General features: G+C 39.3%; 1 protein-coding gene across 4 annotated transcripts in view; it reads right to left on the bottom strand.

Annotated features, from left to right (window-relative positions):
- The window catches only part of LOC117551772 (rap1 GTPase-activating protein 2-like), a 124,365-nt gene that overhangs the window by 94,117 nt on the left and 7,148 nt on the right, over window positions 1–23,100 (bottom strand). For 2 of the 4 annotated variants that reach the window (XM_034224797.1, XM_034224799.1), the window contains exons 1-2: window positions 19,476–19,827; window positions 15,936–15,971 (exon numbers count right to left, since the gene is read on the bottom strand). In XM_034224797.1, coding sequence (XP_034080688.1) covers window positions 15,936–15,971; window positions 19,476–19,519 — 80 coding nt within the window. In that variant the 5' untranslated portion in view covers window positions 19,520–19,827. Of the gene's footprint in view, window positions 1–15,935; window positions 15,972–19,475; window positions 19,828–22,664; window positions 22,686–23,100 lie in introns of those variants that run through there. The other 2 variants (XM_034224800.1, XM_034224798.1) reach the window with 2 other exon arrangements.

Here is a 23,100-nt window from a genome sequence, read left to right as displayed (position 1 = left end):
CTGTTAAGCTTCTCTTTCCTGGACGCGAGAATAAGAACACATATTAACATGTTTAAATGCATGTGGACAGATTTTGTCAATCACAACCGTGCAAGTTTTAGTGTATCTTCTCATCTTTTTTGCAGGTTCCATACAATATGTGAACTGGTTAAGTGAAGAGCAGAAGCCACTTTTCAAATTGTACACAATCCTTTTCCCATGCCATTGCTGTCAACACCTATCCATGCTGAACGTTGCTAAGATATTATTGATTGGGGTGTGGCCAAAAGTGCAATATGCTTCAAAATGTAACTGAGCAGCAGTGTTTTTGTACTGTGTTTTTACACTCTGCCCGTGGATTTTATTTTATTTCAAGATTTTTAATTACGCCGCTAAACTCCTTGAAAAGGTCCTCTTCCTTTTCTCCAAGGTACACGACAAGGCAGCGGATGGCTATAGTTCTCTGCGCACTTCAATTGTATTGTGCTATTTTTGAAAAAGGAAAAAAGGAGAAATTACCTAAATGAATATATTCTGAATGGGTGACTGCCAACAACTTGCATTTCAATGACAACTCTAAATAACGATCCTACCTCAAGAAGCATGTCCTTGATCTGCTTCACCGAGATTCATTTGGAATAAAAAGCGATATCACAATAGTATTTTTACTCTCACAGTAGCCTCTACTACTTTGTATCCTCTCACAGAACTATTCACAGTTCAAAGGCTGCTAATTTTGGTCAAACAGCAATTTGCCTATGCAGTGCAACTACAAGGCTATCTACTGTATTTGAATGACAAAAGATGACACTCACCTTAAAATGTCCTTTGTATAGTATTTATATTTGTCTTAACTGTCGGAACTTGTCCAGGCATGTTAAGTGGGAGTGGACTTGAAATCCTTAACTCAAGGTGTAGAACAATTAAGTTATCAAGCCAATTGCATTACTTACTACACTTTTTTTTAAAAGTCAATTAACGCAGAAATCAGAGTTCAAATTACGCACAATATTAAGTTGATGTAATTACCAACATTATTACGTCAACACAACTTATAAATTAATGTTTGCAACTTAAAATGTTTATCTGAATCAATTAACTCACATTTTTATCTTGCAACCATGCATTTAATTAAGTGGAGGTGAAAGGTCGCCTGAATTCGTTTTTAGAGTGTACCAGACCATCTGGAGATGCCCCCAACCATCCTGATTGGGAGAGCCACAAACCTGACTCATGGACCTGCATCTGGGTTGCAGTGGTGAATGCATTGACGCCCTCACATTCATTCATAGTCCCCCACTGTACAGACAAAACACCATCAAGGGCCTGTTGTTGCCCTAGCACCCTGGCAATAAGGGAAGCAGTCACACGCTTTGACCTCAGGACAGCTCCAAAGTTGCTGGCAGTCAACCTTCCTTTCCTGAACAAATGCCAGTTTGGGTTGGTTCGCTGACCAGTGGTAGCCACCTGAATTGCCCTCTGTTGCTCCTCAGACAATGCCATGCATGCCACAATTGCCTCAGGTCCCTGATGTCCAACAGATTTGAGAATTTCAGGAACAGTAAGTGTTTCCAAGCTGTAGTGTTCCTCTTCTGGCACGGGGGAGAGAAGCCAAGAAATTCATGAGAACTTGCCCCTGAGTCTGTCCCTCAGCCAGTCACGATCTTCGGAGGTGGTCTCTCTTGTCAGCGGGTTAAATGAGTTATTGGTTGGAGGAAATAGCTTCTTCACTGAATGCGTACGTTTAGCTGCCTTTGTCTTCTTCCACTGACGGGGTGTCAGTGCAGCTGAAATTGTGGATGGCAAAGATGGCTAATGCAGCCACATGACTGCATTTCCATTCTCCACGTGGGCATTCACATTTTGTGGAGAGAATTCCCTCTTCTCCTGTAGATACCTGTGGTGGTGGGATTGTTTTATTATTTAAAACATATTTACATTTGTAATGCCTTCCCAATTATCCCTTTAATTGTTTATAGCCTACTGTATGTTTATTTCAGTGTTTTCTGGTGTGTAATATTTGTAATAAAGATTTAATGTGACACATAAAATTGATTTGTTGATGGGAATTAATGTCACTAATGTGAATAAATTAACTAGGTTAACGGTACTCTTGCTATCACTACTCACCGACACTCTATAAACCTTGTCCCTCATGCTAGCCCTGACAACACCGGTAAGCACACCTTCATCTAGGCTGCACTGTTGTACGTGTCCTGACTTGTAGTGGTTCTCTCCTCATGTGACATGTGGAGATTATCTGTCTGAACAAAACGTGATCCCTCTCTTAAATGTGTGTCAACCACAGACCTTATTTCGAGCTATTTTCCAAAATCCTATTGAGAAATCTCATTGCTTTTTGACGAAGGAACCGGAAGAAGTTTACTTCCGGGTTTTAGGATGCGTCACTGCGGTTCTCTATAGAGTGGCGTAGTCCCTCCACTTACGGTGGACCTTATTTTGGAAAAATCATGTATTATCTTTCGACCCCGTTTGAATTGTGCCACGAATTACACATATGATGTTTGTCAATTTAAAAGATAATTTTGCAAGTCAAAAAAAAAAAAAAGTGTCGTAAAAGTGTGAAGTAACACATTTGTTTGTGTGAAACGCTCAATGAACTACAACTCTGGTCTCGCAGAACAACACACGTCACCATGATGGCCGTCTGTCTTGTCAACAAAACGATTGACTACCCTCACTGTCACCACAATGAAACACGTCCAGAAGAATGTCATGCAAAGCTGCCTGTCTGCCTTCCTTTGATTCTCTCTGAACTGCCTGGTATTTTTTAATGTTTAATGTCAACCATTTGTGCAGATAGCATGAAGTAGAAAAGATCGGCGATCGCCAATGCTAGCGTTAGCATTTCTCCCCCGTGCTTAAATTGTGTATTATTGAATGATCACACCGGTGACAGTACTCTTCAAAGGGTTCACGAAATATGACTACTACTCTTACTGTTTAACATTTTGGGTTACTTAATGTTACTTCATATTAAGGCTAATAAAAATGACAAGGCTAAGGCTGTAATGCTAAATAACGTGCTTGCTACTAGCTAGGTAGCTAACTTGATCCAGCCAGCCACTCCTGGTCCTTTCATCAGATGGGAAGCGAAAGAATGAGCAAGACCCATTGCTCGTATGATAACAACCTGGTACTAAGCACACAGGCATCTTGTTAAAGTTATCTTATCTTAGCTATCTCTTATTTGGTGGAGGAAACCAATTGTGACATCAGTTATGTCATGACTTACGCGACTCTGGGATTTGTAGTCCTTCTAGTTGCGTATTTTTCATAGTCTTATAATTCAACAGTTTTACGAAAAACTGACTTTTTTGACATGGAAATGATTTTTTAAGATTGACAAACATCATATGTGTAATTCGTGGCACAATTCAAACGGGATCGAAAGATAAGTTGTCTCTCTCCATTGATTTCAATACATAATTTTTCCGAAATAAGGTCCCATGGACCGGAAGTAGATGGGCCTGACTTCGCCACTATCGAAACTGCGGGACGAGCTGCGATTGTAGTGGCTCCAATCAACACAGCATTATACAAATAGGTGATAATATGTTTGTTTTTTAAAATACTTTATACACCTACCACCATATAGGTTTTGAAAAGAAAGCCCGTAAATGTTTTTCGGGTTAATTGAGCAGTCTAGCACTAGGGAGGTAGAGCCTGATCGATGTTAGCAAGCTAGCTAACGGCGGCGATTCCAGTGGCATAGTAGCCAAGTGTGTTTTGAGAGAATGTTCAACCGTTGCACACAAATCCATGTGTACAAGTGTTCAAAGAGCAACAACATGGCAGTGTTTAAGGAGATATTCATATTGAGACATAGCAAAACAAGTTTTGAATAGCATTAATTGCATGTCTGTGGAAAACTGAGACTCTTGTGAATCAAATGAGCCGAATGGTATTTGTTTGTTAGACCCTAAAGTAGTATTTCATTGAGGTGAAAAAAAATGTGTAACCTGACCACACAGAACAAAATAACCTTTTGTGAACTCCAGGATGATCCCGGCCTCATGAAAATGTACAACAACAAACTGAAGACCGACTGTGTTCAGTGGTGTGGATTTCCCAAGGATTTTGACAATAAGGAGGTAGCTTCATTTGTTTAAGAATTAAGCTACACCAGGCTTTAGAAACATCATTCCGTAATAATACTGTGAACCACTTTGCTATTGATAATAATGAACCATTTCCAATAACAAACCCAGCGCTGAAATGTTGTATACGATTGGTGGATGAGTATTTTGCAGTACTGCCGAGTTCATAACTGTAGGATCAGTTTGCAGGTTTTCAGAATCAATCTCTATATCTGAATCCTCAAAGAAGGTCAGTGAGGGTAGTAGAGATGAAGACATTCACAGAACAAGAACAGGTACATCCTCTGATGCTCACTTTATCACCTCCTACGTCCCCCGTGGATACAGATTGGTATGAGAGTGGGTGCACGTGTGTGTGTGCGTGTGTGTGTGTGCGTGCGTGGATGCACATGCAAACGTGTGCATGTTGTTTACCTGTTATCCACAGCTTGCCGCTGTGGGAGCCCTCTGCCTCTAAATAGGTGAGGGTCTGTTTTTATGAGCCCTTAACAGCCAGCACTCAGGCCAGATGGTGCGCTTATCAGCTACTCTGTGTGTCTGAGTGTGTGAGTGTGTGTAGCATCAGCCAGAAGGCAATAAGTAAATATTTGTCAAAAGCAAAGAGGCAGCTGGTTGTCTTGGGGACTTCAGAGTAACAAGACTTTCGCTTAACAAGCAGGGCACACACACACACACACACACACACACACACACACACACACACACACACACACACACACACACACACACACACACACACACACACACACACACACACACACACACACACACACACACACACACACGGTGAAACTAATGGGAATAGGTTACATGTTTCAGAGATCGAGATTAAAGAGAGAGAAAAGCAGATATGGTGTTTTTTGTTTGGTATTTCCTTAAGAGGACATTGGTATTGATCAACCAACATGGTGGCAATGAAGCAGTTAGCTTTTAGGTGAATTATCATCTGTTGTCAGATTTTACAAGGCAAAACATTTAAAAGCAAGCTTCAAAATATCATAAAAGAACATATAGCAACAAACACCACATACAGAACACGGGTATAATGGGGAAAATAGTGCAATAGAAAAAATAAACAGTCCCACATTTAGATAAAATGGCTTTGTTCCCAGGCTTGTGAAATATTTCCCATAAACTGCTCATAATTCAAACAATTAAAGTTCATCTCGGTGTGTAGCATTTCTGTTTGATCAGATCTAGTGTAATTAAAGCTATGTATTTAACAATGAATCCCGTTTGTATGTAAAAGAGGTTTTCCAATAGTTATCAACCCACATATCAACTGACTCTGCAGTTGTATCTCTTCTTTCAGGTTTTGCTTTTACAACCTGCAACAATGTTGTTTGTTCCCACCCATTCCATGCATTCAGAGCCAGCAGCTGTTCACAGCCAAAAACACTCCAACTGTACACAACGTGTTCAGCACCAAACTGCAGACAGAAAGAGTTAGCAACAAGCTGCTGAATATAAGCAGCAATGAACTGCTAAGGGGCAACCTATTTCCCTAAGGAGTTGTTAGAGATCAAAACAGAATGAAAACAAGAGTTAATATTTGACTTTGAATTATCCGGTTGGCCAGGAACGATATCTGCACGCTGTTTAAATACGCAGCTGCTAACAAGTGGCTGCCTCCATATCTTTACAGTGTACAAAGAGAAGCATTGACACCTTCTTATGTACCTTTGGGTTAGACAGATGACACCTGGAATTATGGATTGCTCATTTTAACAAAAAATAAATAAAATGCAATATTATGCAACCCTTGATTTCAATAACTTTCACTTAATGACAAAAGACAAAACCTCACAGGCAGTAATTATCATAATGTCCTTAATATTTCCCTCTGAATAAACTCCACTCCTGAACTGCTACATCAGATTGAACCTTTTTGTAAGAAAGAGCTCCTACGTGCTCATCAGCCTGAAACAGCCACCTGTCACTGCTCTCCTAACATGTCTATAAACATCAAGGCATCTTGTTTATTCATTTGAATTAAAGAATGCAAGGCGATGAATGAAATACAACTTCTCTACAGACAGACGGTTCAGAGTTACGGGTCAACACACACGGCACAAATACTGCAGGTGTCGTGTTACTGCTCATGTTAGGCTGTCCCCCTTTTATCAACACACACGTCCAACACAAATCTACTGATAATATAAAGAGAGTAAAGAGATTAAACAATATACAGTTAATAGATGTTGCAATACAGTGAAAGGTAGGGATAACAGTTATGTAAATATGTATCTATTATTGTTGAAGACTGTATATAACGTTTAAGATAAGATCAACTTGTATTGATAGGGAAATTCAGGTGTTTTAGCAGTAACACAAATAAGATAAGAAACAAAGAAGAGGACAGGTAGGTGTCCACACAAGGAATAAATAGAATATTAACATTTAAAATATCAAGTGACAGTATAGAATAAAAAATACTTTTTTAACATAATATATACAATATGAATAATTATGAATATGTTAAGATACACGTGCAAGTGAGAAAGTGCAAATCCAAGTTTACACATTAAATCTTTCAGAGATGCAGATACTTTTCATTCATGTTTCATATGTTCATTTGTGTTACCTGTGGTTTGTACTCTAACGTGAACCTCTCCTGGGTTTAATAGTCATTGCTGTTGCTGCCATGACACCCACATTTCCCTCTAGTGATAATTAAAAGGTTAATCTGATATTATCGTAATAGACAGCCCTAAATCTATAAATAACAGCATCAATTGTTGTTGGTAATTAAAATATGGTTTCCTTTTCAAGGGAGGTGCCGACATACAGTAATAAGCAGACAACACTGCATGGATGAATTTGGGGATTTTCTTTGTAACATTCTTCAAATAATTCCTCCCTAATATGTTGTGTATGTCCTTATCTGTTTCTATGGTTAGCTATTTTGGCAGAGAAAAACACACTGTGGTCTCTATGGGCAACCACTAGCATTGCAAGTCAGGTTGTGTTTCCGCTGGTCATATTTTGATGCACTGGTGAATAAGTCTGGCTGCAAGGCGAGACAACAGGGACTATCACCATGGTCATGAACCATACTGGACCATCCCGGAGGTGATCATCAGTTCTTGTTGCCACAGCAACAGCATTGACTCCCTGCAGGCTGCTACATACAGAATAGCGGCAAAACACGGTGCACTGGTCTTGCAGGGGTAACCTATAGACATAAGCCTACTGGGTTTAAATTATATGTCAGGGGACATTAGATGGAACATGTGATGAAACTGTTGTTGTTTTTTCCACCTTGTTAAGCATTTTTTAGCCATAAAGACACAGGCATTATTAAAATAAACCATTTCTCTGCAACAATATGAAATCAAATGATTGTCTTTTGTTTGTAAATGTCCCTGCTTTGGGACTAACCAAGGATTTCTGATTATCCTCTATATTTACAGTTTATATTATTTTCACTACTTGCATTTTATTTGATTATATGTGCAACTCGTGTTTATGCCTATTTAACATGCCTGTGACCAACAAAAATCCCAAATTGGGATTAATAGAGTATACCTTATCTAAAATGTGATCATCTTTATGTGTCATCTTTTTTCTTTGGTTTACCTGTAGATAATAACACAAATGAAGAGTAAATTGAGCTGTCGCCCTGTGAGAGCTTCAACAGGTAGACGTGTTAACAGGTGTGTCAGATCTCTGCACTGATTCAGCCCGCATGAAAATGTAGAAATGGCTCTCTCTAGTGATCATTTCTCTTCATTTCAGCTGCCTTCACGTCAGTGCCCCCTCTGAGAGAAACTTTGAGAAAAACATGTGCCGTCAGCTCCCTCATGTGGTCACAGCAGGAATAGGGGAAAATGTGTGGACTATATACCAGCCACAATCTGATTTATACAGAATAGAGGACAGAGCAAAAAGTGAATACATGATCAGAAGGAGATTTTATCCTCACTTAACCAAGGGGAAGTTTATTCATCTTAAGTTTCCATCCATTTTAGGTGAACAAAAATATGGAATGGCTTTCGATAACACATACTTAACCTCTATGGATTGCTAAAAAAAATGCATGAGAAATAATTTGACCACTGTATGATACCTGCTTTACTTATTCACATGTTATTTTATTGATGTTTAAGTGTATGTTGCTCATAAAGTCTGCCATTATTATTGAATTTAAGCTAGTGTTTGTATCTTGTGTTTTTTGTAAAATTGTGATTTTTAACCTTACAGAGGTGAACGCTCCATATAAGCGCAGTGGGTTTTTTGCCTCTTCTTCATCATACAATATGAAACTGCAACTTAAATTCAGTGGTATCGGAGCAGTGCGAGGAGGGGAAGTGGGGCATCCTCGTCTGAGCGCTTGAGGATGGGTGGAGTTCCTCCACTTCCCACATTGAAGTGCTACAAGTATCACCGCAAGTGTGTGGTTTTCTGTTTCTCTGCCTTTTTCTCACACACACTCATACCACACTCAGCACCCCTAGGCAAGTAAACAAACTCTCACCCAAGCCCTAAAGCTGTATTGTTTGAAAAAGTTAACTGAAACTGTGCTAAGAGGAGTCAATCCCACCAGATCCTTGTACATGTGTCTGTGTGTGTGGTTACAGCAAAACCTAGTTCCCAAATGAACCCCAGCTAAGCATCAAATGTACCCGCCTGGGAACTTGTGTTTTACATAAAACATGTCTGAATGTTGTCCTATATTACTGCTACATAGTTTGAGTTTCTCCTTTCTTTTAAAAGACCTGTAGTATTTTGGATCCTGTTGTATTTTTGACTTTTTATTTTAACTTTCCAGAATATTGTATATTGTTTTGTTTATAAGGTTGTTGTTTTTTTAATTGTTAATTATCTGTTCCACTTTTTAAAGTATTTAAAGTATTGTATTGTATTATAAAGTCTGAACACACTTCTGCTTCTGTGACGAAAGAATTTCCCAAATGTGGATCAATAAAGTATCTATCATATATCTATCTATCTTCTGTCCTTTCTCTCTGCTGTTGCCTGTAGGCTCATACATAAACTGACAGTGACTGTGTACACTATACAATCTCAATAAAGCTGACAGCTACTTAAGCCTTTACACAACCTCCCTGTGACTAATCATGGTGTTATAAAGCAGAGCCTTGAGTTTTCATAAGCCATCACCTAAAGTAAATATAATACCAGCAGATTTTTATACCCGTGTTTGTTCTGGCCACAACTCACCACCTCTCCCTGCAATATAGAAGGTGCAGCAGGAGATACGGTAAATGCCAGGTTCCAGAAATAGCAGCAGCACATTTGATCTTTTCCGATGCTGGGAGACAGATAACATTTACACCTGGCCCCCCCCCAAAAAAATTGGCTAGACAAAGATAAGAGGTGGGGGCGTCTCTAGGAGGAAGGCACCTCCCCTTATCATCCTCTCCTACCTCTTTCATTTTATTTTATCAAAGCCTATTTTCTCCAGGGACCCAGCCTCATTTCTGTCACTCATCCTGCCAGTCAGTCCAAACATAACTCAGAGTTTTCCATTTATCTGTATCACGGGGGCGGTTGAGGCTGAAGGGATAAATGCAGTAATTTGTCAATGAAGGGATCAGGTGTTCGATCCCAGATGTTGCAGTCGTAATGTGTCCTTGGGCAAGATACTTAACCCCAAAGATCCTGTAGGCATATTTATGGTTATAAAGTGTTTGTAAGTCAGCTAAATAACCTGTAACATTATGTCTGTTTTTAATTTCAGTTGTCCCCCCTGTTTGATTGTCTGTCCTGTGTTCATTAGTTTCAACTATTCCCGAACAGTCCTGCTAACAGGAGGTACACCTGCACTTTAGCCCTCATTAGTTTAAGCTTGTATTTAAGTCTTCCGTTAGTCTTTGCCAGAACCTTTTATGTTGTGTAACAGGACGTTTGTTTTGGCTCTGTTTGTCTTGCCTTGCTGGATTTAACCTAAAAAGAGGTATTTTCTGTCCGTCTGCATTTTGGTCCACCCTGCTCTGATCTCGGTGACACAAAAAAAACATCTTAATACTCAAATATAAGTGGTAAAAAGTACAATCAAGGCCACAAATCAGCACAATCTATCAAGGAGTATCCTGGCTGCAGCCTTATTCTTGAACAGCAGAAAGGATACATCGACAGGTTTCTGCAGAGCCACATCACAGGGCTGAGAGGAGTGTGTCTGAACAGCTACTCTGTTTGAACTAAGCAGAGAATGGCAGAGGTGAGGAGAAGAGAAGAAGGCAACCGAGGAGGGGTTGATAAGGATGGAAATAATGCACGGTGAGTATCAGCGTCTAAGTAGAAGCAGCTGGCTGCAGACTCTCTCTGTCTCACACACACACAGCATGATTACAACAGCAGGAGACAGACAGGGAGTAGGACAGAATGACAAGTAAGCGGGTAAAACTATCTGGTTGAGTCTGAGAAATAAAATCCTCAGGTTATTTGTGTAGGTACTTCCACTAAATCCACCTAAAGCCCTCTTACAGCTTGTAAGTGATGTGATACATAAGGACATGCGGCACACTGGACACCAGCAGCTCTTACAAGACAAATTGGAAAGTACCGAGACACACCGGTGTAATAGCTTTCCTTATTGAAACAGGTTGATTAATCCTTCAGACTGATGCCGATCGTGTCATTTAATGTATTCTCCGCACACCGAACAGATCTGTATCTGAAGTGCTTTATGATTGGAGGCATCAAATATCCTGTGGAAACACATACAACAAACTGTTTCCTTTACTGCTTGATTATATTCTTATATTTAAAGCTGTAGTCACCTAGACTTACTTATTAAATTAACTAAAACCCTTTCATTTCCTCTCTGCTTACGTATAATGCACATGTAACATAATTTGTTGCTACTGTACTGGGGTCCATAAATATTCATTTGTAGTACTTTACAATGCAGAATAACTCAAAACAATAGCTCCACATAATATTCTCACCAGAATTGTGACAGAAAATCAAGCAGAAGGTGTCTAAAAATAAAAAGAGTAAAGCTTAAGGACAGATCAGTGTCCAATAATAAAGAGGTAAAGATACATTTTCCCCGTTACAATCTCATCTCATACTGTAGGAGCAAATCCAGTTTTATATTTAGTCATTTTTCATTTATATGTGTGCATAATTACAATCTTGACATTTTATTAAAGGTTGCTCTGTGACATTCAAATCCAATAAAAATCTAAAAAAAGAAAAGTAAAAAAAAATGTAGCCTACTGCTGTATAACATTATAGCAGTCTTAAAAACATATTTCATTAAAAGTAATCATTCGTAAAACGACTCAGACTTAATACAAATTTAGAGTATATCAGCTCTAATCTCTACTTGTAAGGAAGCTCATTTACAGATATACTTAATAGCAACAACTTATTATTATAAACAAGTAAAAAGATAAAAGACTCAATCAGAATATGGAATTACAAAACAACCAGTAAGAAAAGTAAGACAGTGTAAAAAAAACAACAAGACGGACAGCCGTTACTCACCACAGCTTGCGGGGCATGGTTCCTGTATTAAGACGCTGGTCAGGTCTCTACCTCTCTATGTTTCATCCTCTCTCTCCTCTATTATCTCTGTTTGCCCTCTTGTAATATTCATTTACCCTCACCACCACTTCAAGACAAAATCCACAACCAGATGCATGTGTTTGCTCACACACACACACACACACACACACACACACACACACACACACACACACACACACACACACACACACACACACACACACACACACACACACAGGTTTGATTATGCAGTTATTAATGAGGTGCTGTGTGTTCGGCACAGGGAGATCTCTTTGTAATGTAGTAACCATGAGCAGAGAGGAGGCAAAGGAGGATTAATGACAGGAGAGAGGGAGAGAGGGAGGGGAGGGGAGACAAAGTTGGAATAAGGGATGAGATGAAAAGCACAATGTCAACTGAGGGCAGTCAATAAAAGAAGAAATCACATTAAAATCTTCACACCTGTTGCATCTGATGATTTGTGTTTCCATGGCCTTCCACTTTCCCTTTTCTCATTTCTCTTCTCATCTTTATGGCTTTATTTTTCTTTATAACGATACATCTACCGGGTACTATTTCATCCTAGGATTCCAGCTACCAACAACTGAGTAAAATGAAAAGGCATTAAAGTCATAATTTAGGAGTATGCCAAGCTGTGAGTCATTTGTATAGGCTTCCTCTACCTTGTTTGACCTGTGACGCTGCTTTGCTGCCAAATATTTATATTAAAAACACATTTTAGAAATCCAGAGTTAGCTAAGCGTCCCCACAACAATAAGGACAAAACTAGCTCTGCCAATCCTCCTGATTAGATTCTCACTGTGAGCATGTGTTAAGTTAGACATATGCCTATCCTTGCCAACCTGTAGAGTGACATCTCTGTTCCTCTATTTCTTTAACATAGAATGCTCGCTTCTGCACCATTTTGTTACATCTAACAACTGGATCAAACACACACAGGCTCACAATTAAATTCTATTCAGCGTGTGAGCGGAGCGGAGCTCGAGTAGGAGTCACGACTCACTCATTCATATTCAGAGACACTCCGGAGCAGACGGTCTAATGACACCTGGCCAGGGACCAAGGGAGACACTGAGGTGTGTGTGTGTGTGTGTGTGTGTGTGTGTGTGTGTGTGTGTGTGTGCGTGTGTGTGTGCGTGTGTGCGTGCGTGCGTGCGTGCGTGCGTGTGCGTGCGTGCGTGTGTCTAAGAATACCGTAGATGCAGACAAATTGTAAGAAAGAGAGACAAAAGAAAAACTGTGGGATGACACTTGCAGGTAATTAAAAACAAATCCTAAAGAGAATCATTCATACGATAATTGATAGGATACATAGAGGGGTAATATTCCTAAACCATAGTCTATGCACATCAATGATGATAGGGAACACCTTCAATCAGCCAGTAGGGGTGTAACGGTTCACAAACATTTCGGTTCGGTACGTACCTCGGTTTTTTGGTCACGGTTCGGTTCGGTACGTTTTCGGTTCAGCAGAATTTTTTTTCACAAAACAAAACATATATATATATTTTTATTATTATTATTAAACTGTGAATAATGTATTCACTCAAATAAATACAAAATATAATAAAATAAACATTAAGGTGCAGCATTTCGATTAACTGAAATAATCTGTATTTGAACTTTACTGTACTAGTACTCACAAAATATAAACTATTAGTTTTGGGTTTTTAATTATTATTAAACTGTGAATATTCACTCAAATAAATACAAAATATAATAAAATGAACATTAAGGTGCAGCATTTCGATGAACTGAAATAATCTGTATTTGAACTGTACTGTACTAGTACCTAAGCAGCCAGCTTGACATTAGGACTTGCTTGTCATTGTATTTTCATGTTTTTTTTAAATAAAAATGAACTTGTCCACATTGCTGCTGAAAGGGCAGATCTGCTGGCACTAACAATGTCTCCTGCTGTGGAGAACACCCTCTCTAGGGACAGAGGTAGCAGATACAGCCAGGTAGCGCTTTGCTAACATGGCAACATAAGGATATTTGGTGTTTGTAATAGCTTTGGCTCGGTCTGATCTTTCTGCGAGTGGTGGAGGCTTAAATGCTAGTGGGAGTTGGGTTTGTACTTCAGTCTTTTTTCTTTTGGTACCGGTGATATTCACGTTCGGGTGATGCCTTTTCAAGAGTGTGCAAGTTTGATGTATTGCCAGCCGCGTAACCAATTTTAGTTGAACAATGCCGACAAACAGCTTTGGTTCGGTCCACCTGTCTTTGTCCGTCATCCTTGTACGTAACTGCGAAACCAAAATGTTCCCAAACCGGAGACTTCAATGATGCTGGAGGATTTTCGAGCTCAACTTTATCTGCGTTCGCCATTAATTTTTGACAGTACCTCAAATTACTGACTACATTTGAACGCATCCCTCTGACCAGCTCTCATAGTATGCCTCTCATCCAATGAAATGACTTGCTCGCTCTATGACGCGTTGAACCCAATTTGAGCAAATTACTCTGAATGCTGCGACGCAGCACCTGAGATTACTTCCAAAAGTTATTCACGTTCTCAATTTTTTACGTTTAACGTTATATTCGTTCGGTACACTTCGGTACACACCTGTACCGAACCGAAGGGCCCGTACCGAATAATTTCGGTACGGGTACGTGTACCGTTACACCCCTATCAGCCAGCCAATGGTATTGTTAGCTGCGAACTAAAAGCACATGTAAAAAACTGCCAGTGCAATAACATTATCTTTTAATGTTTCCAATGCAAATCATTGAGTATCTGGTATTTTATTAAATCAAGTCTCATTTACCTTGATTCAAGAACAACAACCTGCTGAAACAGGTGGGAATTACCCTACTGTGAAGGCATTTTTATTCATTTTTCATAATTCCCAGTTTACCAAAATCCAGAGTTATGGCAACTTTTTTTTAAATCAGGACTACAATCTCCAAATCTTAAAGAAATCCTTTATCAGAGTTTCAACAGGTGGCATCATTGTGGCCAACTGGAGCTTTGGCAGCAGGTGAGAGACGAAGGAAGTACATGAGGACACACAAGAGGTCTCAACATGTTTGTTCAGACAGTAAATGTCAGTGTGATACACTTAAAAGTGAGACACAGATGAAGCGGGTAGTGGGTGAGAGTACAGGCAGAGTTAATATAAATACACACACAGAAGCCCTTCACTTCCATCACTATGGCAACCTCCATTAGCAGGGCTTGCCGCGGTGGTTTGTTTCAACAAAGGGAAGCTCCTCGAACACAATATCCTCAAAGAACATCTCAGGAAGCAGGTACACAACTCAGCAAATGATATTCAGCTCTCCACTCCAGAATTCATTTGACCATGTGGCTGTTTGTACCTCAGATGACAATTACACAATGTGTTTCATTTATAATGAATGGTTTTTCTCAACGTGCACAACACAGTCACACATCTTTCAAGACCCTTTCGTCTCCTTTTACAGCCGTGTGTTGTAAAGGAAGCTCATAACTATCTGTTGAACATAGTCACTTCTTGTTTCCAAAACATAGACGACCAAAGTGAAAGTGACCAATGGCAGCTGCTCAATGAATCAAGCATCAACACAATAAGAAGTGGAGCAACACAGTGCAGCTAACTAAAGTCAACTAGTAAAGAGTACTGTGGCTATGAGAGGTCACGTGATCAATGAAAAGCATTGGTCAAATCTGACTTGGGCAAAATAAATATTATATAAACTATATTATATATTTTGTTGTTTCAACTAAACGAAAGAAAGAGAAATGTGTTCATATACAAAGATTTATATTTTACGTATTGTATAAGTTATCGTATTTTATAATGAAATTGGTCTTCTATAAGTCCAACACTGTAAAAATAGAACTCAAAATGAAGTCCCATTGTCTGTGTTAGTTTAATTGAATTGATGTATGGATTAAAAGACTTATAATATAGCTTTAGTCAAATATATTATCCTTTACTGCTTCTGCTTTGATTCATGTTTAATTGAAACATGCTCTTTAAAAAAATTAAACATTGTTTACTCTAATTATAATTATTATAAAAAAATGTATTATTTTCCAAAACTGCAGAGGAGATGTTCCTTTCCTGAGGAGTGTCTGCAGATCCTGTCAGGTTGCATACACTCGCTACAAAGACATCAATCACCAGGTATAGAGGCAGCCTGAGAGGCGAAACTCAGGGCAATCCATCACCCCGTAAAATATCTGAGGCAATGCAAAGGATTTCCTTTCCTCATGAATTTCTCCACAGGCAAGTTTGCACAAATGATGGCTTTGCCTGATTAAATTCGATTAGGATATTCACTGGATATAGAGCTTAATTTGATCATGTAAGAAGCAACAAAAAAAACAGAATAAAAATAAGAACTTACCGGGCTCTCAGTGCAGACAAAGTGGATTTGTCAATCCTGGCGAGGCAGCAGCCGCACACACACAGAGGAAGAGAGAGGGGGGGGAGAGAGAGGGAGATATTATTGATCACGTCTCTGATTCAAATAGTGTAAAAGCAGCAATTAAACTCCTTGCTTTAAGTGCTCTATTATTACAGTAATAAGCAAATGAACACTGCACATCAAATGGAGAGGAGTGATGGCTCCCTCGGGTGATCCGGCACTTACAAGAATGGTCATTAATGCCTGATTGCTTCTCCTGTCATTATTGGCATTCAGGAAAATCATGAACCACAAACTTGAGAAAGGCGTTTCAAAACGCATTTCCTGAACATATTTTGGTCATTTGCGCAACCAAGCTTACAACATGACCAAAAGTAAATGTGTTTATTTCCAAATATAATCTTCAATTAATGCAGAGTATGTAGAGCCTGCAGACTGTGTGAACATATCAGTGTAAAAATCACTTTGTAACAGCTGACTTTAATAAGATTGAATCTCTTAAAGCTGCTCAGACCGGTTATGCAGGTCTTCATGTTTATAAGGGATTCATTCATGCTTCACTAAATACTGTTAGTACTAAAAACATGGAGGTCAGAAGACGTTTCACGGAAAACCTGTCAGTTCAGTTTATATGCTGATAATAGAGCAGGGCCTGTGAGGTTTAAGAGAAACTGTACATGCAAATATGTTTTTATTTGCAAGTTGGTGTGTGTGTACGTGCATGTTCAGTGCTTGTTTTACACCCCCCTCACATGCCTTTACAAAGAGGATGTTATGACATTAATACTTTAATCCCATTAATTTTCAGAATGAACCATGCAGAACAGTGCCTGATCTAATTCATCCAAAAATGTGCACTCATAACCGACAAACACACATACAAACAGAGAGTGCTTTTACACAGTGTGTGCTTTTTTTTATAATCCAACCTGGATGATTTAAATATCATTTGAATTTTTTTCAGGGTTTTTGAATGTTATCAGCAGTCAACAGAGGCACATTTGACAGAGAGAACTGAGATCATGTTGTAAACTAGATACGCGTTATCAGGATAACGGATTCATATTGAACCACAGAAATACCTTGAATTTCCCCTTCAAGCCGAAGGCCAGCCCGCTTACAACCGACTGACAGCTGACTGCCTGTAGTGCAGCGAGGTCATCTTATGTAGTATATATAGAACAGTTTGCATAATGCTTTATACCTCAATCAACAGTAACACAGGTAAACTCAAGACATCTGAGAGGAACAAACAACTCTATTCAATGAGGACTTTAACGAGGGTCTGCGCCAAAAGAAAAGGCATATCATGCCAGCCATGAGTGCAGAAACATTAGAGAGAAATGTTGAGAAAAACACTAATCATGCTATTGAATGTGTTTATTAAGCCCTACTCCTGCCCTCTGACATCTAGAAAGCTTATTTTAATACTGGTTTTAAAATGTGCTATATTCCCGGGTAGCTAAAATAAATAAGATAGAAGCATAGACATGTATTTTTTGTGTTAGGGTTTTACTCGCTACAGGGTGTACTTTGAGGGTTTGTGACTCTGCAGACCGTTTACATGCAGGAAAACCTTCATAACACACAAGGGGACGGGTACTAACCTGAAAAGCATGACATGGGACCTTTAAGAATTGTTATTTTGTGTACTGCAGAAAGTTTGACGAAGAGGCGTAAGCTAATAGGGATCCAGATAATAGACACATAAATATTGAAATGCAAACATTCCCAGTGAACATCTACAGTAACATTGAGTTTGCTTCTCTGCTGCAGTGACACCATATTGTTTGTGACTGCAGTCTGTGCTCACAAGGTTATTACTAAGTAGTTTACAAGACACACCACCCACCTTATGCCTGAAAGCAGATCATGTCTATCATGTGGAAGCTTTATTCATCCCACATCTTAGAGATTAAAGGAATAGTTTACTGTGTGTGTGTGTGTGTGTGTGTGTGTGTGTGTGTGTGTGTGTGTGTGTGTGTGTGTGTGTGTGTGTGTGTGTGTGTGTGTGTGTGTGTGTGGTCTAGCATTACTATACTTGTGGGGACCTAAATATGTTTACATAGTCACGTGTGGGGACTGGCTTCCCTTATGGGGACAAATTGGAGGTCCCCATGAGGGGAATCATTAATTTTAGGGTGGTTTAGGATTAGGGTTAGGATTAGGGTTAGGGTAAGGTTAAGGGTTAGGGTTAGGCATGTGTTGGTTATGGTTAAGGTTAGGATAAGTCTCCAGGAAATGCATGTAAATCAATGGAATGTCCCCTGAAGTGATGTATACATGGTATGTGTGTGCGTGTGTGTGTGTGTGTGTGTGTGTGTGTGTGTGTGTGTGTGTGTGTGTGTGTGTGTGTGTGTGTGTGTGTGTAAACACACTGTGGGGAATTGTTTTTGTCAGCTCTTCATTTAGAAATGCCTGCAGTCTGAACTAGCCATCCACAAATCCATATTAGTGTCTCTTCATGAAATCCAAAAACACAAACAAATGCATTAGGTTTTCATTGAATTTCCTGCAGCAGGACAGTTCATATCATAAGAAATTGTTTAATCTAAAAGGGACTATAAGCATACCCTATACTTGTTTTCACACTCAGGCTGTGCAGGATGAACGTTTGTGTTTTGAGTCGCACAACATTCAAGGTGTTGTGTCTGAACTGAGCTGTTGCTGATCTGTCCAGTATTTAAGTGTTGCACTTACACCATTATGAGGGAATACCAAGAGCTAGATTAAACAAAGAATAATTAAACTAAGTTAAGAAAAGTAAACTGAACTGAGTAGTGACCTGAAATTCATGTGTGAAATGAATTAGTTTCCTTTTGAGAAATCCAAAGTTTTACTGCAAATGATTAGATGTTTTTCTCACATAGTCCCTGTGTTGCTCTTCACAGCTGTGCCTGTTTCAGGTTATACTGTATCTTCCTGTCTGGGTGAACGTGCTACATCAGCCCAGCTGGGATGGGAAAGTGCTCTGAAGAAGCGCTTCAGAGACAGAACGACCCAAAAGCAGCAGGGGAGCCAGAAACAAAAACACTCCATCTGAGCGTGTCAGCTCATTCAGGACTAAATGGACTCTCTGGCATCTTCGTTAGCGCTGCATCATGGGAAAAACCTCTCGGTCAATAGGTGGGGGCAAATATGACGGGTAAGAGAAGTGACAAAAGACCCTTAATTGGACATTATAAAAAAACAACAGACAAAGCAGCCTGTTGATTGTATCCTCAACCCCCCCCCCCCCCCCCCCCAAACGGAGACAGCACAGAGTGAAACTGTACATTCTCTCACACACACCACAAAGGACAAAGTGTCATAGGAGTGACACAGAGTAACAGCCTCCACCCATCCTTCCTTTTTAGAAAAAAAACACCCAGCAGTGCACACATTTCAACAGCACATTGTGCATCCAATAAACTCATGATAAACCATAATGTGCACAATAATGAGCCTTTGCACACATAATGCAGACATTCACACACACACACACAGTAGCATGATACATCCAATGAAAAGGTAACGTACCAACCAAATCCGCCAAAGGACACGCTTCTCCTCCTCCTGAGCATTTTGTCAGACTGAACTTCTCAGCAGTCTCTCTCGCTCTCTGGCTCTCCTCTGGGAAGTGTGTTCTGCTGACACACACTCTCTATCTTTACTGTGTATACTTGCACTTTGTGTCTCTCTCTGACCCAATCTGCCTCCCTTCCCTCCCTGCCTCTATCTCTCTCACTTGCCTCTATTTTTTCCGTTCTCTTCTACTTTGACACTCGCCTCCCCAGAGCTGTCGTTTTCCACTTTTCCGCACCTTGACCAGTCGACTACTTTTCCCCCTTACGCTGCTAGCTCTTCTGCTTTCACAGACACACAACAACAATCTGACACACTCACACATACAGGTACACTGAGGTCCATACGCAAGCAGGGGGAGGAGCAAGGAGAGGAGGGGCCACATACTCCTTTCTGACTCTCTGTTTCTTTTACAAACACACACACACACACACACACACACACACACACACACACACACACACACACACACACACACACACACACACACACACACACACACACACACACACCACACACACACACCACACACACACACACACACACACACACACACACACAGAGAATTGGGTCACTTCCTACCCTTTGTAACCTGTGGTGAGCCTATTGGTCACTCACAGTTCTCACAAAGTACAAGACGCTTAATGGGTACAGTTGATGTATTGGGTACAGTTAATTTGTATGTTTTGTGTAGCTTAATAAGTCCTGAGTCCTGACATCTATTAACACGTCACAGCAGGAGTGTGTGTCAAATGGAACTTCTGCTTAACAGAAAAGTGAAACTGTTGTTTTTTAAGGGTGCAAAATTAGATTACTAACAGAAAAGGGAGTGGTAACAGCAGTGCAGTCATGCTGAGTTATATACATAGACCACCATGTTGTGACCAAAGGGAGTGTCCTTCCTCTTCACTCCAGATTTGACAGGTTTCACTCTCACCGTTAACGTTCCCACAGCTGATCAACTGAAAATAATTCAAAGGGTTTTAAAGAAACTTCATGTGAGGCTTTCTGATTTGGTGAATTTAAAAATTGATTGTTTCACATCCTATTTATATATTATAAGACCTTGTTATAATAATATTAATTCATCCTTACAATGGCTACAATGTGATGTTCCCCGCACTACACATGACTAAACTCTTATCCTCTTAGCTGTTTATCCTGTTGCCTACAAACACCACATTGATCAGCAGTCAGCAGACAACACATTGCAGATTCATTACAAGGTGAGAGAACAACAAGTATTCCACCAAATAAATATTGCTGGATTAATACCTGTCTCCAATTTGACATTTGAATTATCCTCACTGTATGTAGAAGGAAATATATGAAAGAGTGTGTGAACCAGCTTCCCTGAGGTCTGGATTTCATTATTTTATCATCCGCTTCTGACGTCAAAGAGTGACGTTTGGGGAGCTCATTCACAGACTAAACAACAGCTCATAATGTCTGTGGCTATTAGAACTGAAGTCATCTAAAAGGACTATTTTTAGCTCTCTCACACAGCAGAACAAAAGGATGATTAAAAAAAAAGGTTTTATTTTAGCTAAATAAGTCAACAAGTCCAAACTCGTATCAAAAAGCTAAATATTTTGTTAACTTCTACAAAATATATGCATATGAGCATCGTATAACCTAGATTGTAAATATCTTAAAACTAGTCTATAACACATTGACCATCTACAAAACAGAGGTTATGCAGGACCTACATTAATTACAAATGTATGTTAGTGGTGCAGATGTGTTATTACATTTGCAATTCATATCAATACAAAAAACACTGAAATGCAGTAAAGCTGGCATTTTAGGGACGATTAATTAGATCACTAAGAGCTCAACTCTAACAAAGGTATTCACTCACCTATACTTATTTTACAGTGTGTTGTGTATCAATGTATCAATGAGGGTCTAGATTTCCATTCCATATTTAAAATAAGATAAAATGGACCTTTAATAATCCTCATAGGGAAAAACCTGAATCTGAACCTGAACTCTGACATCCTTTCTTTTTTTAAAGGGACCTTGATGATTAGATTATAAACCACTTTTGTGCTCATTGAGTCCAAGAAACCAAACAAGCAGCTATTGAAGATGATTATTATGCTCAAAAGCTTTCTCAATAAATATTATCAATGGGCTGACTGAGGCTGATGAGTGGTTCCCTGGATATGTGCCCAGTCCCTATCAGAGTGAGGATGCACTGATTAAAGCAATACAATGCTCCACTGGCATCATGTGGTTTGTATCTGAGGATCTGTGGGCACACACACACTTTCAGTCAGTCTGGCATTGCATTAGTAATTATTTCAATTACAGGAAAAAAATAAAATAGTAGCCTATCTAGAAAATGGGTTTAACAGCATACAAACTGACAGTGCAGCCTGAGTGCAGACCTCACCCTCCCTCTAGTCTAGTGGTTCAGAGATATCCTGTAAACAACACTTTATTGTAGGTAAATTAAAGTAAACAGGAAAGAAAGAAGCACATGTCAAGTTTCTACACTTTTTTTGGTTCTTAAATGTATTTATCGTGTAGTAATAAGCAGATATGTTAAGTAATGTGTTACATGTAGGGCTGCATGATTACAAAAATAATAAAGAATTGCGATTATTTGACTGAAATTGCAATAACGGTATTGGATGAAGTGGTTGTGCATCTTTATTCTCATATTAAAACAGAGGCTATGAAAGATTAGTGGGAATTTTCGAGAAGATCTGTATCGTAAAGATACGTGTTTATGTGAAACACTATGGCTGCTGCCGCACTACAATACTCCTTTCAAATTGTATTTTAACACATAACCTTCAACTAACATATTGCTTCCTGCGATATGAATATTACACTAGATTTTGAAAAAACAAAATTATTATCGATGAATTGTGTAGCCAGTCAGCCGACATGATGAAGACATTCTGCTATACAGGCAAGCGTTTGTGTGACAACAACAGGGGTGTGGACACTGGACACAGTTGAGTTCATGATAGCCTACTTATAATAACATGCATCAATGCTGTTCTTTTGCTAATTAGGCCAAATAAGCCTAAAACTGACAGTTACATGTCTAGCGTCAAACAGCTGACAGACACAGTGGAGCATTTAGTGCCAAAAGAGCCAGATACATGGCGTGTTGATGGAGAGACTTACATGTTTGCATCCAGAAAACGACTTTGAAGGAATGCCACGTGTGATCTGCTTGCAAGTAGCCTACTGTTTGCTAACAACTTCAAAAGTGGTGATCAATGTTGTGTTTAAAGATCGTTGTGCTGCCCCATGTGGCCAAACTAATATTGGTTCGATGAAAAAATCTCTTCAAATGTGAAATGTCCATGTGTCCCTGTTTGGATAAATAAAGCACTGACAGCAGAACAAATGCATCATGACATCAATACCATGTGCACTAGCCTACTTGCAATATCATGTGCAATATGACTTTTCAATATAGGGGGAAAAAAATTAAAGTCAACTTTATTGTCAATCTTCTGTTTGTGTGACAGGGAGATCGAAATGCTGTTTCTCACAATCCTGAGGAGTACAAATAAAAAATATGTAAAGAATATATACATATATGTATATATTATAC

The sequence above is a fragment of the Gymnodraco acuticeps genome, unplaced genomic scaffold (genome assembly GCF_902827175.1).
Source record: "Gymnodraco acuticeps unplaced genomic scaffold, fGymAcu1.1, whole genome shotgun sequence".
In the NCBI taxonomy this organism is placed as follows: domain Eukaryota; kingdom Metazoa; phylum Chordata; class Actinopteri; order Perciformes; family Bathydraconidae; genus Gymnodraco; species Gymnodraco acuticeps.
Note: the sequence above shows the minus strand (reverse complement) of the source record. Positions and strands in the feature narration are given on the sequence as shown.